General features: G+C 34.0%; 1 protein-coding gene across 1 annotated transcript in view; it reads right to left on the reverse strand.

The window, feature by feature from the left end:
- SPATA16 (spermatogenesis associated 16) overlaps window positions 1-16,380 on the reverse strand; it is a 278,777-nt gene continuing 262,397 nt past the window's right edge. Inside the window, exon 10 of the mRNA XM_049775243.1 lies at window positions 1-123. Coding sequence (XP_049631200.1) covers window positions 1-123 — 123 coding nt within the window. The remainder of the gene's footprint in view (window positions 124-16,380) is intronic.

Raw genomic sequence — 16,380 nt, forward strand, 5'->3', positions numbered from 1 at the left:
TTAGCTTTGCTGCACAGTTTGAAGCCTCTTCATTTTTGTTTTCTGCCTACGAGCAGTTCTCAGTTTTTTTGTTTTTAAGAAGCTATCCTCTAGTTGGTAAAGAAAATCTTCAATTCGTCCAACCTAGGGGAAAAGAAAAAATAAACTGGTATAACATGATTTGCTATTTTCCTGGACTTCGCAGAGTTAGGAAGATGGTGAATTAATGAAATGGCATATTCAGGTCCATGCTGTGACATCTCTGGTAATGATAGAAAGATTAAACAGAAAAGCTTTCTTTTATTTCCATTTTAGGCTCCCCTGCTTCAGGAGTTTGCTTTCTACAGCATCCTAAGTATTGGGCACAGAATAGGTTTTATCATCAGGTCCTTCTTTAATGGTCATCAAAATGAGGAATTTCAAAAAGAAATAGCTGGTAAAAAGTTAATCCCTTATAAAAAAGAACAGAATAAAAAGTAATCTACCCACCAAGTCTCTCAACCGCATTGGCCAATTTGGAAGAAAAATGGATATTCTCTTTAGTCTCAGCAAGAACCATTTCTCCTTAAAATTGAAAAAAAAATAATTTCAACCCTTCATTGTCTTAAAAAAGATTACAAAGGTATAAGATAAAATTACAAAATACAAACCAACAATTCTTAAAAATACATTAGACTTTTTTCAAAAAAATTTTTTAATTATTCAATGAGAGTTGATTGAAAGTATTATATTATTTGTCAGAAACTACTATAAAATCAGTTTACAGATATGTTGATTTGGGCCTCATGAAAGCCTATAGATAGAACAAATTGTCCTCAGCCCTAACTTTATGGACCTCTATTTGGTGAAAGTCAGTTATTGAAGAGCATAATGTCATAATATTAGTTCACAGTTGGGACATTTATGATTTAAAGCACATAAACACATCATCTACTTAAGGTAAAAGCACTTGCAACTTCAATTTTTCAATTTTGAGTTTTCCTTTTAAATAATATGGTTTATCATTCAGAACAATATGTTAAAGTTAATTTAAAGTGTCAAAAAATGAATCATAAATGGTAGTACTCATCTATATGTTATGTTTGGATCTAATATCACACTAGTTGATATAAACTCGCCATTGGGTTCCTTTAGAAAATAAGACTGTATTTATTTAAAAACAATTCCAATAAATATCTTAAAATTACTTCAAGTAAATTTATCTACTGTTGTTAAGGATGACTTAGCATTGCATTAATCATCAAAATAATTTGACAAAGTATTTGTGAATCCTGTTATGAAATCAATGCAATATATCTGTGTATTTTATACATTTATGCTATTCATTTTCACCAGAATATTAAGTAAAAGTTTTAACATAGAAAAAAATCAAAACAAACAAAATGTCTGGCATTTTAATGCTACTTCAATAGCTGAGTTGTTGGCTCACTCATATTCAATGCACTGAAATTGTGTCATTTAAATCAAAGCTTCTCACAATTAGAATGTTTGCAATTAGAACAAATACTATTTAAATTATAGTCCTTAATGCAACAAAACAGGGTTCCTTTAATGACACACACAAAAATATAATGGTTTTAAATATCCATTAAATGGCTTGTATTTTAAAATTGTGTTTATTAAGAGACATGTTGCATAACAGGCTTGTATTTCATTAAAAAGACAAGGAAAAAAAAAGCACGGTGTGCTGCTGAAAGAGAGATACCGTTGAATTATACTAGGATGTCTAGACTATATGCAAATCTCATCTTGCCTATGTATTTATCTCCTACCTGGTTCTCTCCTATGGGTCTGTCTTAACCCATTTTCCAAATGAATCTAGAACAACATTTTGAAAAAGTAAAACAGATGATATTTTTTTTCATTGCTAGAAATACTTTGATGAATTCCCCAACTCAGTATGGCCTCCAGATCATTGGTTGTTCTGATTTTACTTGACTTTTTTTATTCTATCTGCTCTAGTCAGGTGATATAGATCTCAGGTTTTTGCTCACCTATGCAGTGTTCTTAGCAAGAACCTTTGGCTAGTTTTGAGACTCAAGTTAATAAGAAGATAGTGTTTTATATGCTTGAAAAAGTTAGGAAGTAGAAATGAGCACTAGATAAGGAATTAAAGGCATGTTCTACTTATAATCTGGATTATAACCTTGTCTACGAACTGAGAAGAGAAGCTTGGTCAGAAGTGTTTTAGTGTTCACCAACTTTTGGCAAAAAACAAAAATGTTGCTTCGAATAATTTCCAAAGACACAGGAAGCCAAAAAATCTATGACTTATATTCACATCAGATCTAAGTAGTCCAGTTATAAGAGGAACCCTCATATTTCTTCAAATCAAAGGCTGTTCTCTTATACCATTAGATAAATAATACAATATGCAGTAAAGTAAGTCAATTTTAGCTTCTACAAAGTGTAGGAGAGCTGTAACATGTTTTAGTAAATCTGGTTCATTATTTCTTTTTTTAAAGTCAAGTAAAGAAAAATTCTGCTTGAAGAGAAGATAGATTTATATAACTAAGAAGAACAGATCGAAAATGATAGAATTTTATATAAAGGCCCTAGGGAAATCAAACACAAAGAAATATGTACTCATATAAGGAAGGAAATGAGCCAGTTTTTTGAAACAAAGACTTTATTAGACTTTCTTTTCAGTATAGAATCTAGTAATTTAACTATATCAGAAAAGTTACTTGGTCATTATGGGTCTATTTTTCCATTTGCAAAATGAGCAGACAAATTTACAGTGTATTTATGTGCCACTGCTGACAACATTATGGAAGTATGGACATCAGACGAAATGAGCGTGTAGCCAATTTCAAGGTGTCAGATGATTGGAGATGGAGCTCACATTCTGAAGGAGGATAAAGTATTACCTGTCATATAGTTTTAGTCATAACACACATAAAAGAGCAAGAAAATTATCATCAACTAATTTCTCATAATTTTTAATTTCTACACACAATATATCAATCATGATATATCACAAATTAGTAAAGATTAGAACCAGGTTAAAGAAAAAAATCTAAAATAGAAGAAAAATTTCAAAGTATAGGGTATCTCAAAATTGAAATCTTGCTAGTATATAACCAAATAATGTCAATTAGAAAGAAATATTGAGATACTAAGTAGACTAAATTCTAGTCTTAGATATTAGAGGAAGAATGTTCAGTTATTTTATGAAAATATTTATTGAATATCTACTGTTTACTTTGGCACTGTACAGGGTTCAGTGCCAGGAAATAAACATGTTTGTTTATGGGAAACTCATTCATATACAAGTTAATAAAATGACTGCAATAGCTAATGATATATGAGTTATATACAAATATAATGTATAAAATATAATATATAAAGAAATATGATCTAGTTAGCTAATATGTTAGAAAAGTAAATGCTACATGAAAGAATATGGAAGTGTTACAAGAAGGTGCCATCATCTTGAATGAACTTTGTGAGGAAAAGAAATATATTACAGAGAAAGAGTAGTCAGTATCAAGGTTTTGAAAGAACTTGGTTAAAGAGGTAGGAAAGAGGTGACTTATAGGACAGATATGGCCATCATAGGGCTGTGGCAGATACATTTAGAAGGAAATATTGACTGGGGTAAGCTTGTAAAATTTTAAAAAATAAATTAACTATGTGGTTAGAAAGAAAAATATGGGGTCATTAGATGGAGTAAAATGCAGCCAGAAAAACTAGAAGTGAATGAATCATTTTCAGGGTAAAAGATGGGGTGAGAAATAGACCATGAAAAGTACTATGAAGACTGAATCCAGGATTTAAACCATATATTGGAAGCAATCATTATATATACTCCCTGAATAAAATCTATATTGGGATAAAAAAAGTAGGCAGTAGTATGATGATGGAACTTTCTAATTTGAAATAAAAATCTTTTTTTGCACTAATTGACTATTTATTTATTTTTTATTGTGAACAAAGTGAATAATGAGTCTTTCACAGTAATATTTAAGGTACATAGTGACATTGAATCAGGGGCATTCCCACCACTGGTGTTGTCCTCCCTCCATCCCTGTTCCCAGCATGCATTCTGTATCTCCCTCCTTTGTGCCCTCAGGCTGCTAGTGTAACTGGTCCCCTCTCTGTAGATGAGAGAATCCATACAAATGGAATTAAAGGAAATAAAAAATGTAGCAGAATTACATAGTTGAAGAATCACTCAGAAGAACTTGAAGAAAAACTACAAACCAAAACTGACAAAGAATCCAATAAGGAAATAAAAGGTAAAGCATTGGAAGAAAAGTTAGGTATTTAATAAACAAAGACAAAAGAAATAATCTATGGATTGTAGTAATACCAGAACAGGAAGAAATAGAGAAAGGGAAAGAACATGTGGTAAGAGAAATAATAGCAGAAAACTTTCCCACCCTTTGGAAAGAGGCTCCAGTGCAAATCCAGGAGGTAAAAAGAGTCCCTAATAAAAAAGACCCTAATAAAACAACACCAAGGCATATAGTAATCCAAATGGCAAAAAAAAAAAAAAAAAAAAAAAAAACAAAGAGAAAGATGAATTCTTTAAAGCAATATGAGGAAAAACCCTCAAGTACAAGGAAGGAACATAAGAATCAAACCAGATCTCCCATTTGAAACAATTCAAGCAAGAAGACAATGGAATGGCATATTTAATGACTGAATGAAAGAAACTTCCAACCTAGAGTCCACTATCTGGCAAAACTCTCATTCAAATGGGAGGGAAGACTAAAAACATTCTCAGACAAAAAAGAACTTGCATTATTTGTGCAAACAAAACCGATTCTAAAAATTTACTCAGAGATGAATTACACAATCCAAAAACTCGATTGTAACAACAATCAGCCTACACAATACAACTGCACAACAGCCTCTCTGTAAATAATCTCCTTAAATGTCAATGAACTAAGCTCTTCCATTAAAAGACACATAGTAGAGATTTGGATTAGAAAACAAAAACCAGATTTCTGCTACCTGCAAGAAACACATCTACAAGTTCAGAATAGACATAGGCTTAGAATAAAAGGATAGAAATCAATTATTCAAGCCAATGGAAAACAAAAAAGCTGGGACAACCATTCTTATATAAGAACAAATTGCATTCAACCTCAAGAAAGTGATCAGAGACAAAGAGGGTCACTACTTACTGATCAGGGGAACATTATACCAAGAAGTACTAACTCTGGTCAATATTTATGCATCAAAAGCAGAGCCAGCAAAATACGTAAGACATTTGCTCAAAAACCTGGAGAAACATATGGAAGAAAATGTGATAGTAGTAGATTTCAATAGTACACTATCACCACTGAACAGATCCACCATACAGAAAACTAGCAAAGAAATAAGAGCCCTAACTGAGAAATTAAAAGAACTAGGGCTAATAGACTTATATAGGGCTCTCCGCCCTCAGAAAGCAGAATACACATTCTTCTCAAGTCCACATGGAACCTTCTTCAGAATAGACCTTAGGATATAAATCTAACTTGAATAAAGTCACAAATATAAGGATTATTAGAAGCACCCTATCAGATCACTATGCAGCAGAGATCAAGAGTGACTGTAAAAAGTAACTATGGAGAAAATCCAACACCTGGAGATTAAACAACATACTGCTCAACAACAAAGAGGAACCCAAGGAAGAAATAAAAAGATTCCTTGAGACAAACGATAATGAAGAGACAAATTGTCAAAATCTATGGGACACAGCAAAAGCAGTAATTAGGGGGAAACTCATAGCAATACAGGCCTATCTCAGGAAAGAGAAGGACAAAATCAACAATTTAAAGGGACACCTTAAGAAGCTAGAAAAATAGCAGCAAAGAAACCCAAACACAACCAGAAGACAAGAAATAATAAAAACCAGGGCAGAAATAAACAACATAGAAACTAAGAAAACAATACAGAAATTTAAGGAGACCAGGATTTGGTTTTTCAAAAGAATAAACAAGATAGTCAAACTACTAGCAAGACTCACAAAAAAAAGCACAACACCCAAATAAATAAGATCACAAATAAAAGAGAAAAGATTACAACAGAACCCCAAGAAATCCAACACATCATGAGTACTTATTATGAACAACTATACTCAGTCGGGTTAGAGAACCCAGAAGAAACCAACAGATTTCTGGAAAAATATCATCTTTCAAGACTGTATAAGGAGTATCTAGAAAACCTAAATAGGCCAATCACATCTGAGGAAATTGAAACAGAAATTAAGAAACTTCCCAAGAACGAAAGTCCAGGTCCAGGTGGTTTCACAGGTGAATTCTATCAAACATTCTGAGAAGAATTACTACCACTGATCCACAGTCTCTTCCAAAACATTGAAAAGAAAGGAAACCTTCCTAATTCTTTTTATGAGGCTAATATCACTCATTTCCAAAGATGGCAAAGACATCACCAAGAAAAAAAACTACAGACCAATCTCACTAATGAACATAGATGCAAAACTCCTCAACAAAATTTTAGCAAACCATATTCAGCACTACATCAAAAAAGATTATACACCATGACCACGTGGGTTTCATCCCAGGGATGCAAGGATGGTTCAACATATGCAAATCTATCAGCATTATACACCACATCAACAATAAGACAAAAACCACAGAATTTTATCAATCGATGCACAGAGAAGACATTTGACAAAATCCAACATCCATTCATGATGAAAACACTCAGCAAAATAGGGTTAGAAGGAATCTTCCTCAAGATAGTTACAGCTATCTATAAAACAGCCCACAGCCAACATTATCTTTAATGGCGAAAAACTGAAAGCATTTCCACTAAGGTCAGGAAGTAGGCAAGGCTGTCCACTCTCTCCACTCTAATTCAATGTAGCCTTAGAAGTCCTAGCAATAGCAATCAGACAAGAGAAGGGAATCAAAATCTTTCCAAATATGGGAAGAGGAACTCAAACTATCTCTTTTTGCAGATGATATGATGATATACATAAAAAACCCCAAAGAGTCTACAGTAAAACTCCTAGAAACAATTAACCAGTACAGAAAAGTGGCCGGCTACAAAGTCAATACACAAAAGACAGAATATAGACCATATATACATGTAATACTCCATGAACAAATACAATGGTCTAATAGGTAGAAACTCCAAGTACTGTAGTTGTCAACATTTACTGGGGAGTAGTGTCCAAAACAAGTGGAAGAGGAACAACACAAAGCCTCGACTATCCATTATATCATAAAGAAACCAGCAACAGGCTTGCCCAAGCTCTGCCAGTTGGTTCTGGTCAATTTTACCCTCCTTCTTTACCTGTCAGACAGCATGGTTCCCCATGGATTGCACCTGTCCCATCCCGCTGCCTGAGCTCTGCCGGGCAGGCCTGGTCAATTTCACCTTCCTTGGTCAATTTCACTTTCCAGCTCTACCTATCAGACAGCATGGTTCCCTGCCGATCACACCTGTCCCTGCCCTGTAATGGCTCATGATCATTAACTTTTTATTTACTAAGAGAAGAAAAGTTCAGGGACAGAGTGGTAGCACAGTGGTAGGGAGTTTGCTTTGCATGCAGCTGACACAGGATGAATGTGGGTTCGATCTCTGGCATCCCATTAATTCTCTGAGCCAAAAGCAATTTCTGAGCAATTTACTGTGCCTATGCAAAAAAAAAAAAAAAAAAAAAAAAAGAGAGAGAGAGAGAAGCACAAAATTTTTTTTTAGTTTTGTTATTGTTGTTTTTCTTCTTTTTTTTTTTTTGTGCTTTTTTTTCCCCCCAGGGCCATGGTTATTGTATGGTTGTTGTTCTTAATGCTGTGGTGCTTTTTGAGTTTTCTTTGTATTGTTGTTATGTTTTTCTTCCTTTTTTCCCTTTTTTCTCTTAAATTGATATTAATAGCTTCTAGAAGGACTCCTCCCATTTTTGCTTGCTTGATCTTTTCCCCATATTATTATTTTTATTATTTTTTCTTTCCTTCAAACAGAACCGCATAACTTGAACCATCTTATCCCACTTCACAAATGGAGGGTGAAGTAATGAAGGGTACCAAGACCAATCATGTGAACATTAAGTAGAAATAAAAAGATGATCAAACTTAAACACCAAATCCAAAGCCAATGACAACAGAATTGATATCCAATCTACAATATGCTAGACATAGAGGGGACTACTTATACTAGCAGCCTGAGGGGTAAAGAAGGGGGATATGAGATGCATGCTGGGACCAGGGGTGGAGGGAAGACAACATTGGTGGTGGATATTTCCCTAATTCAATGTCGCTATGTACCTAAAATATTACTGTGAAAGGTTTGTCATACACTTCAGTCAAAAAAAAATTTAAAAAAATAAATGAAGGGAGGACTAAAAACATTCTCAGACAAAAAGAATTTGCAACATTTGAGCTAACCAAACTAACTCCAAATGATCTTCTCAGAGATGAACTGTACAACCCAAACGCCCAATTGTAACAACAACAATCCTATACAACATAGCAGCACAGCAACCCTCTCTGTCAATAATCTCCATAAATGTCAATGGGCTAAACTCCCCCATTAAAAGACAGAGTGGAGGGTTTGATCAGAAAACAAAAACCTGTTATCTGCTGCTTAAAGGAAACACACTTAAAAGATCAGGATAGACACAGGCTTAGAATAAAAGAATGGAAGTCAATTATTCAAGCCACTGAAGTACAAAAAGAAGCCAAAACAGTCATACTTCTATCAGAGCAAATCGCATTCAGCCTCAAGAAAGTACTCAGAGACAAAGAAGGTCTCTACTTACTGATCAGTAGAACAATAGACCAAGAAGTACTGACTCAGTTCAACATTTATGCACCAAAAATAGAGCCAGCAAAATATGTAAGGCATTTGCTCACAAATCTAGAGAAACATATCAAAGGAAATGTGATGTAATAGGAGATTTCAATACTCCACTATCACCAGGCAGAAAACTATCAAAGACATAAGAGCCCTTAATGAGAAATTAGAAGAAATAGGACTAACAGACCTATACAGGGCTCTCCACTCCAAGAAAGCAGAATATACATTCTTCTCAAGTGTACATGGAACCTTCTCTAGAATAGACCAGGCCTTAGGATATAAATCTAACTTGCACAAAGTCACAAACTTAAGGATTATTAGAAGCTCCCCATCAGACCATTATGCAACAGTGATCAAGATTGATTGTAAAAAGAAACTGTGGAGAAAATTCAACACCTGGAGATTAAACAACATGCTACTCAACAACAGCTGGATCAAAGAGGAAATCAAGGAAGAAATAAAAAGATTCCTTGAGATGAATGATAATGAAGAGACAAACTGTCAAAATTTGTGGGATACAGCAAAAGCAATAATTGGGGGGAAACTCATAGCAATACAGGCCTATGTCAGGAGAGAGGAAAATGACAAAATCAACAATTTACAAGGACACCTTAAGGATCTGGGAAAAACAACACCAAAGAAACCCAAACACAACCAGAAAAAAAGAAATAATAAAAACCAGGGCAGAAATAAGCAACATAGAAACAAACAAACAAACAAAAATTCAGTGAGACCAAGAGCTGTTTTTCAGAAAGAATAAACAAGATAGACAAACCGCTGGCAAGACTTACCAAAAGAAAGGGGGGAAACATCCAAACAAATAGGATCAAAAATGAAAGGGGAGAGATTACAACAGAACCCCAAGAAATCAAAGACATCATGAGGGCATACTATGAACAATACTCAGTTAGGCTAGAGAACCCTGAAGAAACCGACAGATCTGGATAAAACAGATATCATCTTCCAAGACTGAATAAAGAGGATGTAAGCCTATAAAAAGAAAGCCTAAAAAGTCCAATCACATCTGAGGAAGTTTAAACAGTAATTAAGAAAATCCCCAAGAACAAAAGTCTAGGTCCAGATGGTTTCACAGATCAAGTCTATCAAAAAGTTTGAGAAGAATTACAACCACTGATTCTCAGGCTCTTCCAAAACATTGAAAAGACAGGAATCCTACTTTCTCCACTCTTATTCAACATAGTTTTAGAAGTACTAGCAATAGCTATCAGACAAGATAAGGGAATTCAAGGAATCCAGATAGGGAAAGATGAAGTTAAAATATTTTTTTTGTAGATGATATAATATTATACACAGAAAACCCTAAAGAGTCCACAGTAAAACTCTTAGAAACAATAAGTCAATACAGCAAAGTTGCTGGCTACAAAATCATTATGCAAAAGACAACAGCATTCCTCTATACAAATAATGAAGTAGAGGAGAAAGACATTAAAAACTTAATTCCATTTAAAATAGTATCTAAAAGTATCAAGTACATAGGAATCAACCTGACAAGATAAATGAAAGATTTATACCATGAAACTTCAAAAACATTTCAGAAAAAAATTGAAGAGGACCTAAGGAAATGGAAGAACATCCCCTGGTCATGAGTAGGAAGAATCAACCTTATCAAAGTGACTATCTTACTTAAATTACTATATAGATTTAACTCAATCCCTATCCAAATTCAGACATCATTTTTTAAGGAACTAGAACAATCAATTATAAAGTTTTACTGGAACCACAAAAGACCTAGGTTAATCAAATTCTTACTGAAAAACAAAAAAACTGGGTGGCATTTCTTTACCTAACCTGAAACTTTATTATAAAGCCATAGTCATCAAAACAGCCTGGTACTGGAACAAAGAAAGACTATCAGACCAGTGGTTAGAACAGAATATCCAGAGATATACCCACACGTATATGGTCAACTAATATTTGACAAAGGATCCAAGAACTTGAAATGGAACAAAGACAGTCTCTTCAACAAATTGTGTTGGAACAACTGGATAACCACCTGCCACCTGTAAGAAACTAAAGATTGATCTATACCTCACACTCTACAAAAAATTAACTCAAAATGGATTAAAGACCTGGAAATCAGACCTGTATTTATAAAGTTTATTGAGGGGAAAATAGGCAGAACACTATAAGACTTATACCTCAAAAAAGTTTTTGATGATGGAATGCTAATGGCAAGAGTAATAGCATTAAACTTAAACAAATGGGACTACATGAAACTAAAGTTTCTGTATGCAAAAGAAACACTGGTTAAAATGAAAAGACAGCTAAGAGAATGGGAAAAAATTTCACACTCCACACATCAGACAAAGAACTCATATCTAGAATACACAGCACTCAAAAAGGTGAACCCCACAAAACCCAATAAAGCCATAGAAAAATAGGGAGAAAAAAATGAATACACTTTTCTAATGAAGACAGACAAATGACCAAGAGACATATGAAAACATGCTCACCATCACTCATCATTAGAGAAATACAAATCAAGACAACAATGAGGTAGCACCTAACATCAATGAGGATGGCACACATCATAAATAATGGGACCAATGGCAAGGATGTGATAAGAAAGAAACTCTCATTCTCTGCTGGTGGGAATACTATCTGGTCCAACCCCTATAGAAATCAGTTTGGAGGATGCTTAGTAAACTCAGAACTGAGCTGCCATATGATCCTGCAATTGCTCTCTTGGGTATCTACTCCCACGATGGAAGAATATTTATCCCAAAGTATGTGTGCACTCTACTATTCATTGCAGCACTCAGCACAATAGGCAAGAATTGGAACTAACCTAGATGCCCAACTACAGATGAATGGATCATGAAGATGTGGTAATACTACATAGCAGTTAGAAATGATAAATCATGGATTTTGCAGCAAATTGCATGCATCTTTAAAATATTAGGTTAAACAAAGTAAGCCAGAATAAGAAAGGTAAGTATAGAATGATAGCACTTTGTAGTATTTAAAACACATACCACATAGACATACATTAATCTATGAACAAATACAAGGTTTAAAAAGGTAAAATCCCCAAACACCATAGGTGCCAACAATTTTTTTTCTAACAAAACCACAGAACTTGAACCATCTTGTTCTGCCTCATAAATTGAGTGGAAGAAAAAGTGGATGATACCGGGAGCAAACAGTCGCTTGAACATTGCAGCTTTCTTTTTATTACTTTTGTTTTTGGCCTCCAAAATTATTATTTTTTTTGATATCAGGTAGTATCAAAACCAGGATCTAATGCATAATAGGAATTTAGTCCAGGTCTTTGTGTTATCTCCCCAAATCCTTAAAATAATTTAATATGTAGCTAGAGAGGTATGGGGAGGACCTGAGGTCTGGTGAGAAGTATTTGAGATATGCCTTGTAAAAGGGAACTACCATTGTGTTTCTACCATTATGTGCAATGTTAATTGTGGCTTCATTAGAATACAGTTTCATTTAATAATTAAGGTATATGAGCCAGTGCTGAAGCAACATTATCACTTTCAAATGATTCTGTGAAAACTGGTACTGGACTGAGTATATTGCTGAGGAACAAACTGAATTTTGGCAACAGAGAGTTAGCAATGAAGCAAACTAAGAAGAGAAATAAGAAGCAGAACATACATGAAGATGATAAGAAAAAAGAATAAGAGACAACACAATAGCAGCCTAGCTGTGTTTTGAAAGGAATCATATTTAGATGGGGTGGTGGGGAAGGAGAATGACCATAAAAATGGTGTCATTTTCCTTTTAAAGTCATTTACAGCCAGATACTACTGTGATTAACTGAATCATATTACCTAGAAATTTGTTGAAATCCTAACCCTACTTATTTTAAACTGTGGTATTATTTGGAGATAGGTCTTTATAGATAAGAAGTAATAAAGGTAAAATTACTAGTAACATTCAGAAGCACTGGTATTCTTATAAAAAATGGAAGTTTATTATAGACATGCACATAAAGAAGACATGATGACGAATGAACAGAAAATCACCAGATGCTCCAGGAGAGGCCTGCAATGAATTTTTCCTCACCATCCTCAGATGAAACCAACTGTGACAACATTTTGATCTTAAACTTCTAGCCTCCAGAACTGTTAGATGATAATCTTGTTTAAGTCATTTAGTTTGTGTAACTTTGTCATAGCAGTCATCGAAAACTAATACAAGTGCTGAGCCATAAAGCGAAAAGCAGCTCAATTAATGTTGAATTTCCTCCGTACACACAATTTTGTTGCTTTTTACAACATTTCCCATTAACTGATGCCACCCTGTACAGGGTTAGTGCTGGAAGCCAGGGTAGTTTCTTTGGGAAAAATGGCAATGAGAAATTGAGAAGCCTGGACAGTAATACTTATAAGGAAAATTATGAACTTGAATTGGGATTTTCTATTAGATTTCAGCAATGAGGTGTTTACAGATGTTGGCTTACATGTGATCATGATTCAGGGAACTAAGTGCTCAAAAGACTTTTCTTTAGTGAGGATTTAAAGAGTTTTTTAATTTAAAAAAAGGTTCAAGAAATAAGAAAGGAGTTCTTCCGAATAAATATCAAATTTATATGACTGTTGTAGTGGCTGCCAAATAAGAACGTTTTTCCGCTGATGAGCATTGTCGACCTAAATCCTCTCTGCAAAACAGATATTGTACTTCACAACAGTAGGCTTGACAATATTAGTTTCTTTGGTCTGTTCCAATTTAATTTCCAGACCAAAAGCTTTTAAATGTTTAGCATCAAAATGACTTAAATTTTGATTCTTATTAGAATTACAATTGTTTTCAAACATGCTTGAAATTAATTTCTAAAATAAACTTAGTTTCTGAAATGGAATTTTTAATGCTAGTCATATTATAGCAGTTTTCTTTAGCTTTTGGCTAGCATTCAAACAAATAAGACTCATATTTCTTCTTTTTAACTTAGGTTTGCTAATTACCATATTTTCTGGCATATAAGATGACTTTTGAAACAAAAAAAAGTCAACCAAAAATCGGGGGTCATCTTATACACCGAGTATATCCTGAAAAATCTTTCAATATGCTGCTAAACGAAAATTGTCTGAATATTGCCACAAAACGAATTTTCCAACTCGATCCTGCACCAATCATTGCAAGGCTGCTCGGACCGCCTCTCTAACTCAGCCAATCCAAGCAGGCTTTTTATGCATGAAAATTAGACAATGTTCTGGACCTGAATCTACACTGTAAAAAGCCTGCTCAGATTGGCCAAAGTCAGAGAGGAAGTCTATTACAGTATAATCTTTGAACCTTTGCTTGTTGTGATTGGCTTACTGTGGTATAACAGTTGCAGCATCTGTCTGATACAGCGAATATAGGCCTAAACCTATGTTTTAACTGCAAAATTAGGGAGTCCTCTTATATGCTCAGTCATCTTATACGCCGGCAAATACGGTAGTATTTTAGTTATAAATATTTTTGAAACATGAAAAGATAATTTATACCTGACATTATAAAATAACAGAAAAATTTTCTATTAAATTATCACTCATTTTTTTCATGAAAATGTTCATTGTGACATCCTCAAGTATATTTAATATAAATAGCAATTAAAATATTACTATTATTTGTCTAGAGAAATCCATTGTGACTTTTAAATAATGTATTTTCAACCTTAATAACATTTATTTGAAGGTTTGAATATAGGTTTTTAATATTTGTATTTGGGGGGCAATCCCCAGTGATATTATGGTCTTACTTATGGCTCTGTGCTTAGGGATCACTTTTAGGTTCCTGGAATCAAACCCAGGTCAGCTACATTTAAGGTAAATGCCCAACCCCCCACTATACTACTTTTTGTCCCCCTATTTTTGTAATTTAAAATAAATAAAGACACATATAATATGTGTCTTGTTTATGTTGTTTTTCTATTTAGTGATATCTTATAAAATTATAGACCATGCTACAATTAGAAGTATTGTCACTGATGCAGTAAATACACCTACCTTTCTCTTATGAAAAATAAATTTTGAAAAATAAAAGGTTTGGGCCAACTACTCAGGGCTTACTACTGGTTCTGTGCTCAGGAGATCACTTCTGGTCAGATCAGGGGATCAAATGTGGTATCTGGGGTGGATCCTGGGTCTGTTGTGTGCAAAGTAAGTGCTTTATTAGCTGTACTACCCTCTAGTACCTCATATTTACCTTTTTTTGTTTTGATGTTGCCCTTTTAAGCTACCTTTATTTTCCTTTAGGACCCATTCATTTAGCCCTTAGCAACTACTAATCTAATATTCATTTCTAAATTTTTTATTTTAAGGAAACACACATTTAAATAAAAGTATATATCAACATTTTAAAAATAAGGTCACACTAAAAGAAATTGGATTGGTGGAAAATAAACTGGATCACTCACTCATTGCTTATGGAAAGAGGTTAGTGTTTTTTTAATTTTAATTTTAGTCTTTAAAAATGTGTTTGTTCTATGAACAAATCTACAGTATTTAAGATTTTTGTATCTTCTTGATAGACAAAGCCTTCCTTCTTTCATTATATAATTCTTATTTCTTTAGTCTTGAACTCTAAACGATAAACATTGTCACACTTGCTTTTCTTATATGAAAACATTGATGATCTATGTTTTCCAAATCTTTTACTTTCAACCTGTGTATCTCTTTATACTTGTAATAAATTTATGGACAAGATTGTATTGTGATTTTAAATCAATTTTTCATCTCTTTTAATAGGTATATACATACCAATTTTTTAAATAATAATTTATATTTTAGTTTGTCCAACCATGGTACTATGCTATTAACTTTTTGTTTTCTTTGGGTTTTGTTTCTGTTTTTATCCCCTTTACCTTCTTATGGATACTTGAGTTTTTTTCAATTACTGTTTTTTTTTTATTTAAATGACAGACATTTATTAGAATATATACCGGCAAATCTTACACAGTGATATTTAAGGTACACAGTGACACTAAACCAGGGCCTTTCCACCAGCAGAGTTGTCGTCCCTTCCTCCCTGTTCCCAAGCATATATCCCTTATCTCCCTCCTTTATCCCCCAGGATGCTAGTAGAACTAAAAGCATATATGTTAACACTAATGTAAACTATTCTTTTTGCAGTTCCAGATATTTTTACTAGTGGTTTCTTAAAGATTTGTAGTCAAAGGAGCACTACAAAAACAATGCTAGTGTGTCAATTATCGGTTGCATGGACCCACCAAAGTATGGGGGTCATGGAAAGGAAAAACTTTGGCCTAAGTACAAGGAAACCCTACCCCTGAAGTTTCCTGACATAAGACCATTTCTAGGCTCCAGGCAAACTAGTTTGTCCAATCCCTGTCATTGTCTGTAGTGCCCACACAGTTATATTTTTCACAGTCTCTGTTGTTGATCTCACATTTCTGTATTGAAGGTCCTGGAATCTGTATATCCTACATTGAAGTCAGGATGGTGCAGAGCAGTGTCTAATTTCAACTCACAATTAACGGGCAATGCAGAAAGCCCTGTCCAGTATGCAGATTGTTGTTGTTATTTAAGTCTTCTCAGTGTTAAGAGAAGACTATTTTGAGTAAATCAATGTCAGAGCAGCAGTAGGGTCTTCCCTGGTAGAGGATTTCTTCCAGGTGATGTCATAAACAGCATTGGATGTTTCATGGATGGCTTCCCT

The sequence above is a fragment of the Suncus etruscus genome, chromosome 6 (assembly GCF_024139225.1).
Source record: "Suncus etruscus isolate mSunEtr1 chromosome 6, mSunEtr1.pri.cur, whole genome shotgun sequence".
NCBI classification, from domain to species: domain Eukaryota; kingdom Metazoa; phylum Chordata; class Mammalia; order Eulipotyphla; family Soricidae; genus Suncus; species Suncus etruscus.